This window comes from Lissotriton vulgaris, chromosome 5, assembly GCF_964263255.1.
Source record: "Lissotriton vulgaris chromosome 5, aLisVul1.2, whole genome shotgun sequence".
Lineage (NCBI taxonomy): Eukaryota > Metazoa > Chordata > Amphibia > Caudata > Salamandridae > Lissotriton > Lissotriton vulgaris.
In genome coordinates this window covers 1,695,702,206-1,695,724,066 of record NC_141693.1, presented here as the reverse complement: position 1 = coordinate 1,695,724,066, position 21,861 = coordinate 1,695,702,206, and the positions used below count along the sequence as shown (strand labels likewise).

At 47.2% G+C, this 21,861-nt stretch overlaps 1 protein-coding gene across 1 annotated transcript in view; it reads left to right on the top strand.

The window, feature by feature from the left end:
- NSF (N-ethylmaleimide sensitive factor, vesicle fusing ATPase) overlaps window positions 1-21,861 on the top strand; it is a 696,320-nt gene that overhangs the window by 225,523 nt on the left and 448,936 nt on the right. Inside the window, exon 5 of the mRNA XM_086923839.1 lies at window positions 14,188-14,354. Coding sequence (XP_086779965.1) covers window positions 14,188-14,354 — 167 coding nt within the window. The remainder of the gene's footprint in view (window positions 1-14,187; window positions 14,355-21,861) is intronic.

The following is a 21,861-nucleotide window of genomic DNA, read 5'->3' as shown; positions in this document are numbered from 1 at the left end:
TCAAAAAAAGAAAGCAACACAATCACAATGAAAACAAAAGCAAAACGCTAAGTTTTCTATGTGCAAACCATCGTGAGTAAAGGTTATACCTGAACCTAAACGCCCAAATCACCAAACAGTTACCAGCAAACATTACAAGTGTAATGAAAGCCCAACTACATAAATAGTGGGCAAGAGTAAAAAATGATAACTGCCAGCAACCAAATATTGTGAAATGAAACACAACTATAGCATGACTAAAAAATAATAAAATAAGAGAAAAATACATATAAACAATCACATACATAATAAGAAAGAAGAACAGAAAGCCCAAAAAATAGTAAAACCGCAACAAAAGAAAGAAGTAAAACAGTGAGGTCATATGAAGCACGTGTAGGTGCAAAAGACACAATACATCAAAATCATAAATATAAACTATTCATAACCAATCTCAGATTCGAGATTAAAATCCAGAAAGTCATAAATTATAAGATCAATTCACATAACATATAGCATAACAAATGTAAAAAGCGTGACAAGAATGGAGTAGTATAACGTATCCAGGTATATGTGAGCATAAAAACTCGACATTACAGGAGCAAGTAGATCACATCAAATCAAACATTATAGTTAAAATATAGCAAATTATACATCAGGTTAATCCTATAATCAGTGAACAATGTCACATAATCACTGGATTTGAACAAATAGAGACAACATGGGTGAGCAGAAATCCCAAATTAGTGCTGCCATTATCGATACAGTATAACACAAAGGGAATTCATCATCCTAAAAAGTATTGCAGTTCATTATCAAAATTCAAGCCCTTTTCAACAGCACGCAAATTCAGAATCCAGCGAGCCTCTCTCTGTCGGAGTTTAAGCTCATGATTGCCTCCTCTCACATCTGGTAAGATATTCTCTATACCATGAAACGTGAAAGAAGGGTGAGTGCCCTGTGCATTGCATTCAGCTGCATGAGCCGCAATAGGGTATCTTTTATCTCAATTCTTCAGAGCCCTGAAGTGTTCTGATATTCAGTCCCTCAGTCTTCTAATGGTACTCCCAATGTAAATTAATTTGCATTTACATATAACGGCATATACTACATAAGTAGTGTTACAATCAATATGTGTCGAAATATGGAACATTTGTGAATCATTATAGCAAAAGCAGTGAATTCCCTGTATCATCATTCTGCACATATTGCAATTTCCACATTTATATGGACCTGCGAACGTTGTCTGGGATAACTAGGGCTTAAGATGTTTTTAATCGATTTGCCTTTGCGATACGTAACAGAAGGATGGTCTAAAATAAATGGTCGTAACCCAGAGTCAGCTGTCAAAAGAAACCAATATTTCTTAAGGATCCCATACACTTTGGAAGACAGAGTATTGTAATTAGTAATGAGTCTCACTGGGGACATACTCATGCTCATGTTTTTATTCTTAGACTTTAAAGTATATTCTCTAGGTAGGTAGTTTGACAACTCTCTGTTTAGCATTTTCAATAGTTTTTGTGTCAAATCCTCGTGACAAAAATCGTCAATACACTCTAACAAATCTATACCTTAGGAGCAATTTCGGCCTGCTCTATAAAGCTCTCCATACGGTATTGAGTTAACTTGTGTTCTCGGGTGAGCACTCTGGCAATGCAGCACTGAGTTGCAAGAGGTTGTTTTTCTATGGAGTTTACTACAAACCCTACCATTATCAATGAATAACTCAACATCAAGAAACACTATCCTCTCACCATTATGATTCATGGTGAAAGTGATGTTGCAATCATTAGTGTTCATGTATTCAAAAAATCGTAGTCATTCGATCTCTCCATCCGTCCAAATTAACAAGCAATCATCAATATATCTTCCATAGTAACAGATGGAGTCATGCTATGGACAACCGCCAGGGCCCCAGATGTGCACCGCCTCGAACCATCCCATTAAGAGACAGGCAAAGGACATTGTAAATCTGGAACCCATGGCAGTCCCGCACATCTGTCTATACCACTTACCATTAAACAGAAACACATTTTGTTCCAATATGAGCCTAGCCATAGTAATAAGCATTTCTGTGTGCTCCAACAGTTAAACAGGTCTGCGATATAAAAAGTATTGTAAAGCATTCAGACCATATTGGTGACCTATATTTGTGTATAACGATACCACATCCATTGTAACAAAGAGCATATCAGGCTCCCACACAAAGTCATTCATGATGTTTAAAACATGCTTAGTGTCCTTGATGCTGGACGGTAAATTCAGTACAAAGGGCTGCAAGAATGAATCAACAAATTCCGAAAGTCTCTCGGTCGGACCCCCAATACCAGTAACAATAGGTCTACCCGGTGGAGAAACAGCTCTGCTAACTGTGAATCCTGCCTGACCAGGTGGTGCTTTCCAGTCTTGGGCCCTTCCGTGGAAGTGGGCCTTCTGGCTTTTCTCCAGCATAATCCATGCATCAGTGTCCTTGTGACCGTCAGATCCAACATACCTCTCCTTCACATTATCGCTGAGGACGAGGACATCGCTGGCTGCATGGCTCGACTACGACTCATCGCCTTCATTGAAAAGTGTTCGTTGACGGCGCATCTCCGGCGATTTATCGCCCCCTCAGCTCCCCGCATTTGGTCTTCTACGTCGATGCATCCTCCATCCAAAGGTACTTTATTCAGCGGGACAAGGTTGGTCCCGGTTTCCGGCCCACGCTCTATTGTGGTCGGCTTGAACTTTGAGATGTGACGTGGTCAACCGCCCAGATAGCCTCAATTGGCGCTTTGTTTCTAAACACTATATTTCAAGATATTCTTTAAAAAATCATAACTCTGGTTCTACTTAATGGATTTTTGTCGTTTTGGTCTTGTTATATTCATTAAATTGAGCTCTATTTGTCTAACCTGGTGTAGAGTATTTCTGTGTAGTATTTCTACTGTTTTTAATTGTTGCACAAATACTTTACACATTGCCTCTTTAGCCTGGCTGCTCTGTGACAAGCTACTAGAGGGCTAGGGTGAGTATCTGACTTTCCCTGACTAGGTTTGTGGTCCCTACTTGGACAGGATGCATATTCCTGCCAAAAAGAGACTCAATTTCTAACAGTAGCTCAATGTGGTTAAAAAAGAGGGGAGGAGAAACTACCTGGAGGTTGAGAGCCAAATGGTTGCATTGGATTACTCTATTAAGCTGGGCACTTTTCGGATAGCTAATCGGTTAGAGCAGTAGCATTTGCAGTAGAAATCAGAAACAAAGTTTTACCAAATAAAGGTTAAGTCCATGACATATTCTTGTTTCCTATTCACAGGATTCATGTAAAACAGGTTTTGGTGTCTCCAAGTCTAACAGTTTGAATAAATTCTCCAGCATTTGATGTTTCATGTATTCACATGCCTAAATCATTCCTCATCGCCAGGCTGAGTATGCCTAACTTGAAATAGCAGTAAAAAGAGTGTAAATGGCCAATATTTAGGAGCACATCCACCTCATTTGAAACAACCCAAACTGCAGCCAGTGAGGTGCTGTGATGCGTGTGAGTAGATGGAGTACAACGCTGTGGAACTGGAGTTACAGGTAGGTAAGTAACTAATTTCTTCTCCGGCCCTCAGTCTCACATATATTCACAAGCTTGAATCAGAATAGCAGGCAGTAAATAATATTTTATTAAAGAGAGAGGCAGGCTCACCTTTAATGACACAGGTTGTGGAGAACTCCCTGTCCCTGCCACACTGTGCTTGTGTTAGAACTGTGTGTGACAAATCCTGCTGGTGTCCGGGCTCAGAGCTGCATAGCTAGTGCCAGAACTTAGAACTACAACCACAATCCCAGTGTCCGTGTACTGGAGAGCTCTGTTTGTGTCAGTCCTGTGTGTGATACGCCCTGCTAGTGTCAGGTCCCAGGTCTGCACAACCTGCTAGTGCCAGAACTGAGAGCTACAGACCACTGCTAGTGTCCATGCACTGAGGAGCTCTGCTTGTGTCAGTCCTGTGTGTGACGCACCCTGCTGGTGTCAGGGGTCAGAGTTGGACAACCTGCTAGTGCTAGAACTGAGAGCTACAGACACACTGCTAGTGTCCATGTAACTGCAGAGCTCTGAATGTGTCAGTCCTGTGTGTGACACACCCTGCTGTTGTCCGGGCTCAGAGCTGCACAGCCAGTGCCCATGTAGCTGAAGAGCTCTGCTTGTGTCAGTCCTGTGTGTGACACACCCTGCTGGTGTCAGGGGTCAGAGCTGAACAACCAGTGCCCATGTAGCTGAAGAGCTCTGCTTGTGTCCGTCTTGTGTGTGACACACCCTGCTGGTGTCAGGGGTCAGAGCTGAACAACCAGTGCCCATGTAGCTGAAGAGCTCTGCTTGTGTCAGTCCTCTGTGTGACACACCCTGCTGGTGTCAGGGGTCAGAGTTGGACAACCTGCTAGTGCCCGAACTGAGAGCTACAAACTCACTGCTAGTGTCCATGTAACTGCAGAGCTCTGCATGTGTCAGTCCTGTGTGTGACACACCCTGCTGGTGTCAGGGCTCAGAGCTGCACAGCCAGTGCCCATGTAGCTGGAGAGCTCTGCTTGTGTCAGTCCTGAGTGTGACAAGCCCTGCTAGTGTCGGGGCTCAGAGCTGCACAGCCAGTGCCCATGTAGCTGAAGAGCTCTGCTTGTGTCAGTCCTGTGTATGACACACCCTGCTAGTGTCAGGGGTCAGAGCTGCACAGCCAGTGCCCATGTAGCTGGAGAGCTCTGCTTGTGTCAGTCCTGGGTGTGACAAGCCCTGCTAGTGTCGGGGCTCAGAGCTGCACAGCCAGTGCCCATGTAGCTGGAGAGCTCTGCTTGTGTCAGTCCTGTGTGTGCACACCCTGCTGGTGTCAGGGCTCAGAGCTGCACAGCCAGTGCCCATGTAGCTGGAGAGCTCTGCTTGGGTCAGTCTTGTGTGTGACACACCCTGCTGGTGTCAGGGCTCAGAGCTGCACAGCTAGTGCCAGAACTGAGAGCTACAAACTCACTGCTAGTGTCCATGTAACTGCAGAGCTCTGCATGTGTCAGTCCTGTGTATGACACACCCTGCTGGTGTCAGGGGTCAGAGTTGGACAACCTGCTAGTGCTAGAACTGAGAGCTACAGACACACTGCTAGTGTCCATGTAACTGCAGAGCTCTGAATGTGTCAGTCCTGTGTGTGACACACCCTGCTGGTGTCCGGGCTCAGAGCTGCACAGCCAGTGCCCATGTAGCTGAAGAGCTCTGCTTGTGTCAGTCTTGTGTGTGACACACCCTGCTGGTGTCAGGGGTCAGAGTTGGACAACCTGCTAATGCCAGAACTGAGAGCTACAAACTCACTGCTAGTGTCCATCTAACTGCAGAGCTCTGCATGTGTCTGTCCTGTGTGTGACACACCCTGCTAGTGTCAGGGGTCAGATTTGGACAACCTGCTAGTGCTAGAACTGAGGGCTACAAACACACTGCTAGTGCCTATGTAGCTAGAGAGCTCTGCTTGTGTCAGTCCTGTGTGTGACACACCCTGCTGGTGTCAGGGGTCAGAGCTGAACAACCAGTGTCCATGTAACTGCAGAGCTCTGCTTGTGTCAGACTTGTGTGTGACACACCCTGCTGGTGTCAGGGGTCAGAGTTGGACAACCTGCTAGTGCCAGAACTGAGAGCTACAAACTCACTGCTAGTGTCCATATACTGGCGAGCCCTGCTTGTGTCAGTCCTGTGTATGACACACCCTGCTAGTGTCAGGGGTCAGAGCTGCACAGCCAGTGCCCATGTAGCTGAAGAGCTCTGCTTGTGTCAGTCCTGTGTGTGACAAGCCCTGCTAGTGTCGGGGCTCAGAGCTGCACAGCCAGTGCCCATGTAGCTGGAGAGCTCTGCTTGGGTCAGTCTTGTGTGTGACACACCATGCTGGCGTCCGGGCTCAGAGCTGCACAGCCAGTGCCCATGTAGCTGGAGAGCTCTGCTTGTGTCAGTCCTGTGTGTGCACACCCTGCTGGTGTCAGGGGTCAGAGCTGAACAGCCAGTGCCCATGTAGCTGGAGAGCTCTGCTTGTGTCAGTCCTGTGTGTGCACACCCTGCTGGTGTCAGGGCTCAGAGCTGCACAGCCAGTGCCCATGTAGCTGGAGAGCTCTGCTTGTGTCAGTCCTGTGTGTGACACACCATGCTGGTCTCAGGGCTCAGAGCTGCACAGCCAGTGCCCATGTAGCTGGAGAGCTCTGCTTGTGTCAGTCCTGTGTGTGCACACCCTGCTGGTGTCAGGGCTCAGAGCTGCACAGCCAGTGCCCATGTAACTGGAGAGCTCTGCTTGGGTCAGTCTTGTGTGTGACACACCATGCTGGTCTCAGGGCTCAGAGCTGCACAGCCAGTGCCCATGTAGCTAGAGAGCTCTGCTTGTGTCAGTCCTGTGTATGACACACCCTGCTGGTGTCAGGGGTCAGAGCTGAACAACCAGTGTCCATGTAGCTGCAGAGCTCTGCTTGTGTCAGACTTGTGTGTGACGCACCATGCTGGGGTCAGAGCTGCACAGCTAGTGCCAGAACTGAGAGATACAAACACACTGCTAGTGTCCATGCACTGGAGAGCTCTGCTTGTGTCAGTCCTGTGTGTGACACACCGTGCTGGTGTCAGGGCTCAGAGCTGCACAGCCAGTGCCTATGTAGCTAGAGAGCTCTGCTTGTGTCAGTCCTGTGTATGACACACCCTGCTGGTGTCAGGGGTCAGAGCTGAACAACCAGTGTCCATGTAACTGCAGAGCTCTGCTTGTGTCAGACTTGTGTGTGACACACCCTGCTGGTGTCAGGGGTCAGAGTTGGACAACCTGCTAGTGCCAGAACTGAGAGCTACAAACTCACTGCTAGTGTCCATATACTGGCGAGCTCTGCTTGTGTCAGTCCTGTGTATGACACACCCTGCTAGTGTCAGGGGTCAGAGCTGCACAGCCAGTGCCCATGTAGCTGAAGAGCTCTGCTTGTGTCAGTCCTGTGTGTGACACACCCTGCTGGTGTCAGGGGTCAGAGCTGAACAACCAGTGCCCATGTAGCTGGAGAGCTCTGCTTGTGTCAGTCCTGTGTATGACACACCCTGCTGGTGTCAGGGCTCAGAGCTGCACAGCCAGTGCCCATGTAGCTGGAGAGCTCTGCTTGTGTCAGTCCTGGCTGTGACAAGCCCTGCTAGTGTCGGGGCTCAGAGCTGCACAGCCAGTGCCCATGTAGCTGGAGAGCTCTGCTTGTGTCAGTCCTGTGTATGACACACCCTGCTGGTGTCAGGGCTCAGAGCTGCACAGCCAGTGCCCATGTAGCTGGAGAGCTCTGCTTGTGTCAGTCCTGGCTGTGACAAGCCCTGCTAGTGTCACGGCTCAGAGCTGCACAGCCAGTGCCAGAACTGAGAGCTACAGACACACTGCTAGTGTCCATGTACTGGAGAGCTCTGCTTGTGTCAGTCCTGTGTGTGACACACCCTGCTGGGGTCAGAGCTGCACACATAGTGCCAGAACTGTAATGTAATGTGTAAATGTTTTTGAGCTTATATAGCGCACAGCTACCCGCAGTGGGTTTCCCGGTGCTTGCTTAGGGAACCCGTCCTGGTATTCCCCTGTGAGATAACCCCGGCAGGGTATCCACAAGGTGAAAGCCAGGCATCCCGCCGCGAGGGGCCGTTGTGGAGATTAAGCAAGCTATTGCCCAGAGTCGCAGAGTGTGAACCCGTGAGTCGAGAAGGCACCGGAGCGAGAATTATCGAGTCCGTGGAATTTTTTGAGCCCAAGACCCGCCGAGGCGGGGAATTGAACCCTGGTCCAGGGCCGATCTCAGATTCCGGGTCTGCCGCGTCTAACCCCTGAGAGCTACAGACACACTACACTGCCAGTGCCCATGTAGCTGGAGAGCTCTGCTTTTGCCAGTCCTGTGTGTGACACACCCTGCTGTTGTCAAGGCTCAGAGATGGACAATCTGCTAGTGGCCGAACAGAGCTCCAGACACTGCTAGTGTCCGTGTACTGGCGAGAGCCAATTCTGTATATTCCCTGCCATGCTTCGCGTCTTCTCTTGCGACGAGGTAGGTGGGTGTCTGGCACAGGCACTGCATTGCAGTGTGTTTTTTTTACCATGCTTCTATTTTTGAAGTGTTCTTGGGCAGGCGTGTTTCTGAGTGTGTAATCCTCTGCAGTGCTTCACTGCGGATGTGTCTCCGGGGTAAATGACAGGTTTTTCTTGTTTAAGACCATAGTGTTCCCAGAGAGCTGGCACACACAGCTCTCCTGAGAGCTCTTTAACACATTATGTATAGTACTGTCAGCAACTCTGTCCCGCCTTTCACCCTCCCAGTGATGGATCTCTTCACTGACCACGGTAGCTTTTGTCCTGTGCTCATCAGTTGGAATCTACACAGGACTTACTGAAACGTGGCAAAATAACTTACTGCTGGCAAAGTTACTGCAGCTGACCGTTGCCAGTCACGTGCTGCTAAGCAATTTCACCTTTTACTCGATATCTCTGCACTTATTTGGTTCTCTAGATGAGAAATGCAATGAAATTGGTGACCTTTTTGTATTTTGCCAAAATAGAAAAAGATATCCTACAGGCTGCGTTAGCTGTCTTTTGTAGAAGACCAGTTCTCTTATACATTAAAATGTATAGAGAAATAGTGGACTTTGGGTCAACCCCCTGCTCATGATTGGATGGATTACTTGTGTCTCTAATTTCCCTGCTTGTTTTTCGATAGCTTTCCCCCTTGTTTTTTTTTGTTGCCCTGACTCAGCAGCATTTTGCTTTACTGTCTTCTGATTGAATGATTTGTGGCCTTCCACTGCTCCCATTCACATAACTAGTTTGTTCTTTTTATTTTAGCACTCCTTGGCAGTGCTTGCGTTTTCTTGCTCTCTCCCCCTCTCATTTGTCTGAGGCTTTCCCTCTTCACACTCCGTCTTTCCCACCCCCCAGCTCGTCTGTTGCTTCCCCATTCCTGTCTGTCGTGCTCAGTTTTTAACTTAACCTTCCCTCCCCGTTACTCCTCTGCCCCTCCTTGCTCACTGCTGCCACCATTTGCTGTTTGCATTTGATTGTTCTGCCCACCTCCTGGACCTACATTGCTCCCCTGCCCCTCCCCATCCTATTTTTCATCTTTTGTTTTTTATTATTCAATGTTTAGGAGCGCCTGCAACTCGCTAAGGGGCGCTTGTTTTTGTAAATGCAATTTCATGCATATTTCATTTCATGTTTTTAAAATGTACTACTACAAGATGGGCATCTACCATTTTGAAACAGTAAATAAAAAAACACAAAATTTCAGCCTGCAGAGACATACACATCTGCAAGTTTGGTGACACAAGTATAGGTATAAGTCATCACACTGCGCCTGTGTTAGTGTCATAAGACATACACATGCATGCGTGATGATGCATGCACAAGTATACATCATAACACCTGTTTTTATTTTTTCCTTTTAACAATCTTGATCATCATTGGCAAAGTCATGAGGTCTACAGTGGCAAAGCCAATGCTTGTTTTTAATACTCGTCCTCCATCTTCTCTCACCATTTCTCTATTCTTAGACTGTTCACTCCTTTACTTTGCTCCTCAGTGGTGAAAAAGAGGGCGAGGTATTTATTAATGGACTTTGTAGTCTGTGCAACAGGACATCTCAACCCCTTTGGCTGGAACCACAGTGGGGTCCGCAGAAGAATGTGACGCCCAAGAGTTCTATTGGTAACAATAAGCAAAAGGAGCTTTTAAAGGTCATTAGAACTTTGGGAGCTCCATTGAAGACAATGGAGTGCTCCGGGCTTCTAATGGCCGGTAGAAGCCCGGAGCAACGCCATTCAAATGTTTGTTCGGAGCAAGCGCTGTGAAGATAGGCCTCACAGCGCCCTACGGGATTTCAACCCCCTCAGGCTGCGGTAGGCCTTTGTTTTACAAAGGAGAACCATTTGCCTTCTACGGGCGGAATGTTCTAATAGCCATAGAGCACTCCGTAGCGGGCTGTACCGCCAATTGAAGGCCCGCTCCATTGTTAAAGGCCCTCTCCTTCGACTAAGACCTTTAACTCTGGAGCAGGCCTTTAATGGCCGGTAGATCCCGCTATGGTGGTCTCTAAGGCTATATTAACGAACTGACATTCAGAAACGGTATAACTAACCGTATTACTTTTTCTTAGCACTTCTGCGAAGAGCTTGTGAGCTTCTTTATTTTTAAAATAGAAACAATTCGGATCTCCATTGCTAACGATTGCTCAAACTCTGCATAGTGAATAACTGTATTTCTCAATAGGTTGCATTAGCATAGTGGTTTGCTTTTGCAACGTGTCCTATGCCACATGGTCTGACAATCACCTTCTAGACATGTTAAAACCTCTTTAACTTCTGGCATACTGTGGACAGATTCCCTTTTAGACTAGTTCTGGCAAGTCTTTTATGCCTCTTTATAGATTATGTAGGACTTTCCCTTTTAGAGATTTTAAATTCTCTTCTAAGATCATAAAACCCTGTAAGGACTCTGTCGAGGGTAGAGAGGGCGTCTGTTTTTGACTTTCCAATAGTTAACGCTGCTAGATATTATTTAGTGCTCCTTTCGAGGCCCCATATATGAATCTCTTTCCTGACCCTTATTTCTGCATCCAGAGACCACATTTCTTTTGAAGTTCCTGTCATCAACCTTTAGTTCCTGAGGGAGTATGGTTGAGGTATGCCTCTCATTTGAGATAGTGAATAACTGTATTTCTCAATAGGTTGCATTAGAATATTTCCCAAGGATAGATTCTGTCCATCTTTCCGAAACACCATCCTGCTGTTTTTCATGCCATCTTGTATTCTTTGCTCTCAAACACCTAAATCGCCCTTTTCAAAAAGGGAGTACATCTGCATATTTTCTCTGAGGAAAACCAATTAGCTCTATTGCAAGACAAATGTGTGTGAATTTTGCATTGTTTGTTAAGGGGACTCAGATTGGTGATTGCTAATTCGCGTGATTTCCTTTACTTTTAAATAAACTATTGATACCACACTACCACATTTTGGGCTGTTTCCCTGAACATTACCGCACTTCTGTCGCGTCTCATTAAGCTAGGTATCCCTTGACATTTCGCAGGCAGTTGTACTTAGTTAAATATTTACTTCCCCTTTATACTCAAACACAGATGGCTACACTTAGATGGCTTTAATACAGTTCAACACTACTGTAGTCAAGTTTGTGACTGCCAGAAGGAGAACAGCTTTCATGACTTTACGAAGTTATGCCTTTTCCTAAATGGATGGTGCTAACAGTAGTCATTGTGATTAAGGTTTTCTCAATTCTTTCTAGCTTGATTGCCAAGCTAATGAGGTGAATTGAATTACCGTTTTGCTGGTTGATCTCAATTGGGAACAGAGTTTGGTCCTGACTGAAATGTACCCTGAAGTTTTATCTGTGCCTTATCGTAGATGGGTAGGTAGTGAGTGAGAAGAGTGGGTCTTAAAAGTGAGGTGATATCTGGATTTAGGAGAGAGTGCCTTATAAAGGATTGATGGCATAGATAAGAAGTCATTACTATCTAGGAAGTGATGAGGAGAGTGTGCATTACTGTGCCAACTGGTTGTTGGACAGGTGGGAAATTACATTTCAATGGAAAAAGAATACATTGAAATGATCTAACGTGGAAATATTAAGACTTTATAAGAAGGAAAGAGAAAAGCAGACCTTTCTAGGATAGGTTATAATCAAAAGGTACATGAGTGAGAAGGCCCCACATTGGAAGGTTGGAGAGACAGGGGAGGTTGATACCTGATGAAAAGGACAAGAGATTAGGTCCCATGAGAAAAGATGTTAATTCGATTGACGATTGAGGTCTTGCTAAAAAATATAAAATCTTGATAGGAGATACTGAGGAGTAGGTGTCTTTCAGAGGAAGGAGAGGTACACATTCAGCAACCGTGCCTTATATGGGAGTGTGAGGAAATAGAACAACTTCAAAGGAAAGGTAATATCTGAATGGAAAGGATTCAGGGGAGCGAGTTTTTTAGGAACTGCATGATACGCAGTGAGGAGAGCATCTTAGCAAACTAAATAAGATAGAAGGTTTATTTGAAAGAGGAGAGGCAGAACAGGAGGAGTTAGGAAAGAGGCTTCTCTGCGCGTGTGAGAGCAGCTTTGGGAGGGCAACTGCCCAACATGTTGGCAGATAATGACTCCATGCTTTCTGGATTACCGCATTTGTAGTCTTTTGTTTAAAAAAGCAATTCAACCTCAAAACTTTATTATTGGTACATACTTGAACTCACTGGCCACCAGCACCAGGTTGCAGTTGTTTCTAAGCAGAAAGCCTGCTGGTGCAAACATCATTTCGTGATGGCATGAAACCAAGCTGTCTCCCTACTTGCATGGGAGGGGTTTGTGAGAACTGAATACAGGTGACGAGTGCGCTAAAGCAATCTTTCAGCCTTTTCAATAAAGACAGCTACTTCTGGTCAACTAAAATCATCCCGATCCACGAACAAATATTGCCAGCATTGCAATAGCAGCCACAATAGACTGTTTTGGTTAGTGATTGTCCTTTTCAAAGCGATAGGCAGTGACCACCCAGTTGAATCAAGCAGGGGGCAGCAGTCAAATAATGAAACATTTTTATAAATATGCATGCGTAAGGAAATAACAAACGTAACATCAAGTGCCCTTGGATACAAGGAAAACTACATTGGCAATTATTCTCACATACTCCGCATAAATTACTATTTAATTACCACCTTAAATGTATTTAACAATGAAATACTAATGTCTCTAAACGTCAGCGCATCAGTTTAAAAAAAAAGGCACCCATGTAGCCTTCAAGTGTGCACTTTTGGTAAACAAATACATTTCCATTGAGCAAAACTTGGAATTTTATTAAATCATTCTTTTCACACAAATGAACAGTCTTTAACTGTTTAGTGAATGCTCAGTTGGGCCCCAAACATCAGCTTCTCATTGCATCACGCACAGTTGTCTCATGTGTCAGTGTCTTACCATTGCATCACATACCAGAGATGGTCATCATAAATCCGGGGGTGATCACAATATGCCAAATATTGCCACCACTCCCCTAAGGATGAGCATCAATTGGTGTTAAGGCTACCCCAAATATATCAGGAAAGGCCAACATGATGCCAATGTTGGATATCATGATACCATGGACGCCCACAATATGCCAAGGATGGAAATTGTGCAAGAGGTTGCCACCGTAGTACCAGATGTGGCATGGTTAAGCCAAGGTTGAGCACATTATTCATAGAATGGTGACCATTATGCCTGGTCTGGACACCTCCATTCCAGGGATGACCACAGTATGTCAAGAATAGACATTACTCTGCTAGTCTGCCCACCTGTATTGTGGAAAAGGCCACCATTATACCTGGGCTGACCACCAGAATGACCTATGCAATGATTAGGCCATGTCCTTTTTTAGGTTGGTGGAGGACCATTATGCTCTGGTTGCTGAAAATGTGGCCTTTGCCCACTTTTATGCTGAAAGGACATACATAGACGTCCAAAGTATGCCGAGAAGAATCGCAAGTATGCATAACTCTGCTGGTGTGGCTACTGTTATGTCTGGAATGGCCATCATTCTACCAGAGATGATAACTGCATGGCAGCAGCAAGGCCACCAGTTGGCAATGGTGTCCCAGGTGGCAGATAGTGCCACCAGTGGTGGATTTTTCTGCTGGGGTTGGTCTCGACACCCGACACACATCCTACTCAAACATCTGCGCTCTTACTCCTGCTCTCATAGCTCTTTAAATGGATGTGCATCCGGCTCACAAACTTCCACGTCCGATCGTGCAATCCTGCCTGACACTCGCCTTCTACTCCTGTGCCCTATGTTTAGGAGCATGTGACCTTGTCATTGGTGGGCTAGTCATTCCAAGAGTTGGGCAGTGCGGTGCTTCCTTCTTGATTGAGGAGTGCTGCTCAGCTCCAGACCCTGAAGGTCTTAGGGAGATGGACTCCAAATTCTTAGGCTTGACTGGCAGATAGCCAGCTGCTGGAGCCTCATGAGCTACTAGTCCTAGATCCTTGCTCTAGTCAGAAAACCCACCCGTTAATCGATACAGAGTGTCAACTGGTTGCCCAACTTGAGCAGTGGGTGAGGTATGAGGGAGCTGTGGAGTGTTTGATGTTGGTTTTCTTCCATGTCTTCTGCTTTGGGGTTGCACGAGCACAGCTGCGTAGATTGATATCTTGTGGAAAGATGAAGCTTACAAACTTAACATGTATTTCTTTTTCTCCCAAGTCTGCCTGTATAATTTTGACAAGACCAAGCAGTGTATCGGCACCATGACCATCGAGATTGACTTCCTACAGAAGAAAAGTGTTGATTCCAACCCCTATGACTCGGACAAGATGGCGGGAGAATTTATTCAACAGTTCAACAACCAGGCTTTCTCCGTGGGGCAGCAGGTGAGGTCCAAACCATGCAGACCTAACCACTTTTCTGGCGAGTAGAGACCGCTACTTCACACTCTTCATCAGGAGTATTGCTGTGAGGCCACATGGAAGGCACTGTCACTGCTATCACCAGGGTGGGGTAGAGCGGTGAAGGATGCCTCGTTTGTGCGCAAATCAACTCTTTTTCCGGTTTAAGAATCGACTGAGTTCTGAGCCGTGGTCATTCCTCTGGCAAAGATATATATGACCTGGCATGATGCATGATTAGGTCATGGGCGAATTGCTTCTTGGAGTGTGGGTGGGGGAGGGTGTGACGAGGAATGAATTTATTGCTCTACAATTTTTGGCCAAATGTCCTCGCCTTTAAAATCCCTCCTAAAAATTAACTTTTAGATGAATCTAACTGCAACTGTAGTGTGGGCGTGTGAAAAAAATCCCACAAATAAGGGCTTAATCAGGGCTTTAAGTGGGATGAAAAAACTGGAGGGTATCCCAAAGGGGCGTGGCCGATGTAATCAAGGGTGTGGCTTAAAAACACCTAAGCTAAAAATCTGTGCTTAGCATAGTGTGCTGCATGACTGGTGTTTTGTCTGTTTCTGTCATTGCATCCAGATATATAATAAGACAGCAAGTAACATTATACCTACAACCAGCCAGGTCTGCTGGCTTTGTCAATGGTTGTTAGTTGCATAAGATAAATAAGCACCAACTATGGCTTCGTGTTATATAACATTTAAAATGCTTCAGTTATGAAATGATAAGAATGTGAAAGTACTAAAACGACTCTCTTTGAAGTTACATCAACGGCTTTGAGCAGTGGCACAGGCAACCACACACACATAACCACACACAACCCCACACACACAACCCCACACACACAACCCCACACACACAACCCCACACACAACCATACACACAACCACACACACAACCACACACACAACCCATATACAACCACACACACAACCACACACACAACCACACACACACAACCACACACACAACCACACACACACAACCACACACACACACACACACACACACACACACACACACACACACACACACACACACACACACACACACACACACACAACCACACACACAACCACACACACAACCACACCATCAGTGCACACTATCACCAGGCACAGACACAATCAGTCGTCCGTGCACGCTTTCAACAGGCACAAACACCACCAGCCGTCAGTGCACGCTTTCATCGGGCACAAACACCACCTGCCGTCAGTGCACGCTTCCATTCTGCACACAACACCAGACGTCAGTGCACGCTTTCCCCAGGCGCACACACACCACCAGACGTCCGTGCACGCTTTCACCAGGCACACACACACCACCAGACGTCCCTGCACGCTTTCACCAGGCACAACCACACAGTCAGTGCACACTTTCACCAGGCACAGACACAATCAGTCGTCAGTGCACGCTTTCAACAGGCACAAACACCACCAGCCGTCAGTGCACGCTTTCATCGGGCACAAACACCAAATGCCGTCAGTGCACGCTTCCACCGTGCACACAACACCAGACGTCCGTGCACGCTTTTACCAAGCACACCACCAGCCGTCCGTGCACGCTTTCACCAGGCACACACACACCACCAGCCGTCAGTGCACGTTTTCACCAGGCACACACCACCAGCCGTCAGTGCACGCTTCCACCAGGCACACACACCACCAGCCATCAGTGCACAATTTCTACAGGCACACACACCACCAGCCATCAGTGCACACATCAATTGTTAACACATCCACAATTAACTATTGTGGCAATCGCAGTATGGCGCACTTTACTTTTAAACATATTCACCTAAAGCGCAGTATGCCACCATTGCTAAAAAAATGAACACACATTTTTTTGGCCTACAATTTATAGACTTTTGTTGCAATTGGTGTTGCAATATTTAGCAATGCCAATAGCTCAAACTTAATTAATGCGAGACCTATTGCATTGCAAATGCTTGTTTGGCTGTTTGTGGGTCTGTTTCATGGTTTGTTGGGAAGATGTTTACTGTCGACTCCCCTGATTTTACCACAAACATTCGTTGCAATGTTACTAGGCAAGAAGCGCTAGATGATGTTCTGCTCGACCCGCCTAGAATGGCGGACCCTCAAATGGTTTCTTGTGTTTATATGGCCATCCTTAATAACTGAAAGCAAGATTAATCTCCGGGTAACTCAATTCGGACGCTTATTTATTTGAATTTGGTTTAATAAAAACGCCGGATGGATTACATAGTCTTCATCCGACGTTAATTTCATTGTTGCCTTTAGATGGCAGTATTGAGCTATCGCCAAGCGTTTCTTTTTTTCTGGCTTCATGTGGACTCTTTTTCTATGTAATCGGAGTTATTTTTTAACCGGAGAAGTCCCGCGAACCCTTTAGCACTTGTAGCCCTCTGTGTAAGTTACTTTAGTTTATTTTTCGCATGCTTTACTTTCCACACTATATATTGACTTTTTTGCTTTAGCTCCGTGTTTAGATTGCTTGCTTCACAATATTTCCATTCCCTTTTTTTTCGATTTAATTAATCCGAAATATTTGTATCGAGTTTATTGAACCGAAAGGCTACTGTTGAAGATAATGTCCTTCAATTTTAGAGCAATGCCGTTCTCCCAAATTAATATACCATACTTTCTTGCTTATCTTGAGGAGGCCATTTTGCATGCAAGATCCGTTAAGGTAGACTCGCCACGTCACAAACCTTTATAAGCAGCTGGCTCAAAGGACCAGGGCTGGCTGGTCCTAGGCCTTCTGAGGCCCCGGGCGAAAGGGAAGATGTGAGGCCCCTCTAATTGCATATTGTGTCGCAAGAAACCAAGGTTCTGGTGGTAGTTGCGGAACAGTATGCCATAACCTCCACAAAAGTCACTGTCAGGTAAGGGAAGCTACTCAAATATAGCGGTCTCCCATGGAACAATTCAGTGACCTACACATATCGACCTAGGTTATTGTACCAAGTTATTGTGATTGCAGAGGTTGGTGGCTACCAAGGAGGATGGCTATCCCCCTAAAACGTCTGGTAAATCCTGAATGACCCTCCTGTGAAAATCCCAGGTGAGCAAAAATGGACTTTGTTACCCATGAGGCAGGTCTCTGCTAGGCAGAGAAAGTCTGAATTGTGTAGTCTGTCCTGCCTTGAGGTGCACACCGTTCTTGATAGGTCCAACAAACCATTGACATTCCAGGTGAGAATGCGGTGCATCATCATAATTTGAACTGCCAAGGTAATACTGCAAAACTCACATTCTTACCGCCACCAGATAGAACGAACCAAGCATCCTGTCTTATTGTTGCATATCCCATTCAGTCCTGCCCAACCCAAGAACAGCTAAAAGGTAAATACTACTCTTCAAAGAGTGCCAACACAACCTGTACCACTCCTCATTCAGTCCCTGAAACATCCAGGTTTAAATTTTTACGAATCTCAGGGGAATCTTGTCAATCGCTGACAGTCAGGAAAGCTAAGCCAAAAGTGGCTGGTCGACGAAAGCTGCCGGTTTAATGGGGTCGAACCAGAGCCCGCTCTGTGTGTCTTTTTGTCCTACTTTGGTAGTGCACATTACTGCAGTTCGGCAGGCTGAATGAGTAACCCATCATCCATTCAGTATCCACCACAAATGACACAAACTGTTACAAGATGCAGCAAGAAATCCGAAAGTCTGAAGGCAATTAATTGTTTTGTATGTCATACACTTTTTCATACCTCTTTCCTATAATACATACCAGACCTAAATAATGTACGTAAGGCAATCTAACAAAGCGAGCAGACTCCTGTGACCTCGTCGCTGAACAACATTACTTCTTAAGTCAGGGCTCAAGAGCAAGGATTTCAGGGCAGGGCTTGATAAAAACGAATAAAAAAATGAATGAATGACAAGCGATGGACCAGCCAGGTCTCGTCTCGTCTTTCTTACCTTAAGATGCACTTTAATGTTAATGTTAATGTTAGGTTGGTCTTCTATAGCGCACAGCTACTCCAAAGGAGTGTCCCGGCGCTTTTATTAGTGACCAGAAAAACAAACGGCACAGTGCACAGACAGGACAACTACAAAAAGAATAACTTTATTTATGCCAACCAGCAACAGCCGTTGAACGCGGCCCGTCCCGAACCGACTCTCGAGTCCCGATTCCCCACTCCACCCTCCTCCTGGCCAGGGAGCGCGCGGCGCGTATGGGGTGCATGGATGCTGCGCCACTAGGTCTGTGTGTCACAGTGTGCTGTTAACTGTCGGCAGAGCGGGGCTGGCCAAAATTATGTCCAGGGCCGTCATTGGTAGCGCTTTCGCGCGCTACCAGATTGACGGCCCTGGGACCCACAACGGCCTGGCCTGGCGCCCGCGCACTGCGCACGGCACGACACCACCACCACTAAGCTAGGTGGTCACTAAGCTTGGTGGTGGGGTGCGTGCACGGTAACTGCCTCAGCTGCGCGGCCTAATAATTTCATGTCGGGCCGGCCGGCGGTGGGCCCATTTCATGGCGGGCCGGCCGGCGGTGGACCCACTGCTCTGTGGTTTACTGCGGGGCCGGCGGCGGGGCCCCCCTGAGCGCGAGAACCAGGGCAGCTGCCAATACCGCCCATGCCTAGGACCGGCCTTGCAAAGGACCGATCCTTATCTAACACTCCACCGGAGTTGCTAGAGACATTAGGCCCAATGAAGCTGGTGTTTCCTGGTTCAAAGGTATGAGCACAGCCAATCAATGGGGAAAGCATCTTAACAGATTTTCTTCCCAGGCTTTGAAGAGAGGAATGTGTAAAGTCGTGTGGGCCCTAGGCCCTCATGCTCGCAATCACGGACACAGACACACTGGCTGTATGGTTCAACTGGCCCAGAGCACGTGGGCTCGGCCTCTTTTATTTAACCTGTGTCATCTGACCAGTGACATCAGTGGTGGGTGGGTGTTAAGTGTATTCACATTGTTAGCACTAGAATGCTAACTGACTCTGGGCACTACATCCCTCCCAAAATTGGTTAAAAATTAAACCAAACGGAAAAAGTCCAAAAACCTGTGGGGGAAAAGAAAACACAGAAATGTAACATTGGACTTGTGTTTTCAAACGGGTCTCTTTGGCTGCTTGCAAGCCGCAGGCAGTAGAGTTCTTGCATTCAGGACTAACAGTTCTAGGTGGCACGGTTCGCAGTTGTTCGGCGGGTTCATTCTTTGTCTGTGCTGTCTGTACGCTGTTCTCAGCCCTGCCATTGCTTCGCTCTGTTGGTGATGAGAGATAGATGGATGACACGGGTGTCAACAGTCTTCTGGTTTTGTTCTGTTTCCGGGTAGGTTTTAGTGTTGATTCTTGGCAGGTAAATAGAGTAGGTGCAAACATCCCTCTCACTAGGATGCCCCTCTCGCCGGTATTCCTCTCTCACCAGATGTCTGGGAGGACCTCTTTTCCAGGTTTCCACTGGACTGGTGTTTTCGGTTCGTGTTGCTCCACCATGGCCTTCGGGCCGTGGGCAGGGCGCTCCACGAGCCTCACCGTTGTGTCCTAGTTCCACCTGAAGGTTGGGTTGTCGACTCTTTTCCTTGCTCGCGAGGCTTTCATCCCCGAGGGTCCTGCAGACGCGCATCTGTAGATCTGTCTCCCGTGCGGGACTTGCTGCCACCAGAGTCCCTTGAGGCCTCTGCTTCCTGGGTTGCCACGGGCTGGTGTGAGGTGGTCAGTCCCTCAGCTTCCGGAGGCCTGAGCAGTCTCGTCATCCAATCTTCCGCTCAACCCCAGAGGTAGATGTCGCCAACAGTCTAGCTTGCTTTCTTCTGCATTCGCCAGGTGGATGGATGGCTCGTAGGTAGATGTCTTTAGTCTGCGCTGCCGGTGCTCTTGCTAGGTCTTGTCTTCCATTGCACTCGGGTGTTCAAGTGCCTGTCACCTTCCTTCTTTCCACAGGGGCGGCTTCTTCTTGCAGTGGCAGCATGCCATTCTGATTTCTTCTTTCTTCTTTTCTTAGTGGCGGTGGCCACTCTGTTCTTTCTTCCTTCTTGAAGTGGCAGTCGTGCCACTCTGATTACTTCTTCCTTCTTTTCTTCTTAGTGGCGGTGGCCACTTAGATCTTTCTTCCTTCTCCTTCTTCTCGCGATGTACCCTGGCCCAATCTTCTTCATCTTCTCTGGCCAGGCTTCCCCATGCAGCGCGCGCACTCTGCACGTGTCTTCCTGGTCTTGTCCTAGTCTTAGGACACTGTCTTCTTGTCACTTTACTCCCAGGGTTAGCGTCGCAACCTTCACCTCTTCTTTCAGTCGCTTCCATTATTTGTGAAGTAGAAGTTTGTTGATCCATGTCCATGGACCGCGCCTTGGCTGAACTTCTTGGACCTTTGTGTGGGTCCCTTCTGCCGATCACTGGCAGGTAGGCTTCATGGTGTTGAGCTTCTTGGACCTCGTGCTGGTCCCTTCTGCCGATATCCGGCAGGTAGGATTCGTGGTGCTGCGCTTCTTGGACCTCGTCCTGGTCCCTTCTGCCGATGTCCGGCAGGTAGGATTCGTGCTTTGTGACCAGGCTGAGTGGTCAGGTTGCTCTTGTGTGGAGTCTTGCATGCTGCGGGTTGTCTGCGCAACCATTTTCTTACTTCGCAGTTTGATTACTTTAGTGCGCATCTGGGTGCGCTCTTTAGGTGTTCCGTTATGGTTTGCTGCTTTGAGCTAGTGCTGTCCGCACTGCTGGGCATTTGCGTCATGCGCTTTCGCACTTCCTGGTGCTGGGTTCCAGAGCCATCGTTGGTTCTTGAGGGGTGCTCCTACTTTTGCCATACTGCTGCAACGATGACCTGTGGCCACTAGGCATCGCTGTGTTCTCTTCCGGGGTGGCGTAGGTGCTTCTGGAGTGTTACTTTTGGAGGGTTGCGTCACCACTCCGTTGACGTTCTTCTGGTCTTGCTTCTTCTGTGCGTTGCTAGTTGCGATCCTTGTGAACTTCTTTGGGAGCACTTGCTATGTGCTTTTGAGTGTCCTCTGAGGAGTTGCTGCACTCCTGACACGCTTCTGGAGCGTTTCTGGGGTTCTGTCGCATTCTTGCGCTTCGGGCGCGCGCCTGCGCCGTCGCCTTTTATCTTCTCAGGCTGTGTGGTGACTTGGTGGCGTTCCGGTGTGATAGTGTTCTTTGTGGTTCTGGAGTGTTCCTGCTGTCCTTTAGCTTTGGGGTCAGAACCTTTTTCAGCTGCGGTGGATGTGGCTGTATGGGCGCTTCGCAGCCGAGTGTCCTCTGTGGGGAGTCTGCTGTCCTGTGGCACACTTGGGGCTGCTAGGGCAAAGCTGCAGTGATCACTCGCCTTGCTGCAGGCCTATCTGGAAGCTGTCTTTTCCCTTTACTGCAGTGTCAGCAAAAGGCCACTATGGCGGCATCTCCTTTGTCTGACACGTGGGCTCGGGTTGTTTGCTGGGAACTGAGTCTTTGCGCTAGGTATGCTCTTCTCCCACATGATCAGTCTACTGTGGGCTGATTAAAGATGCCATTTGTTTGGTGGTTTGGTGTGCACACAGTCGGGGCACTTCTCTG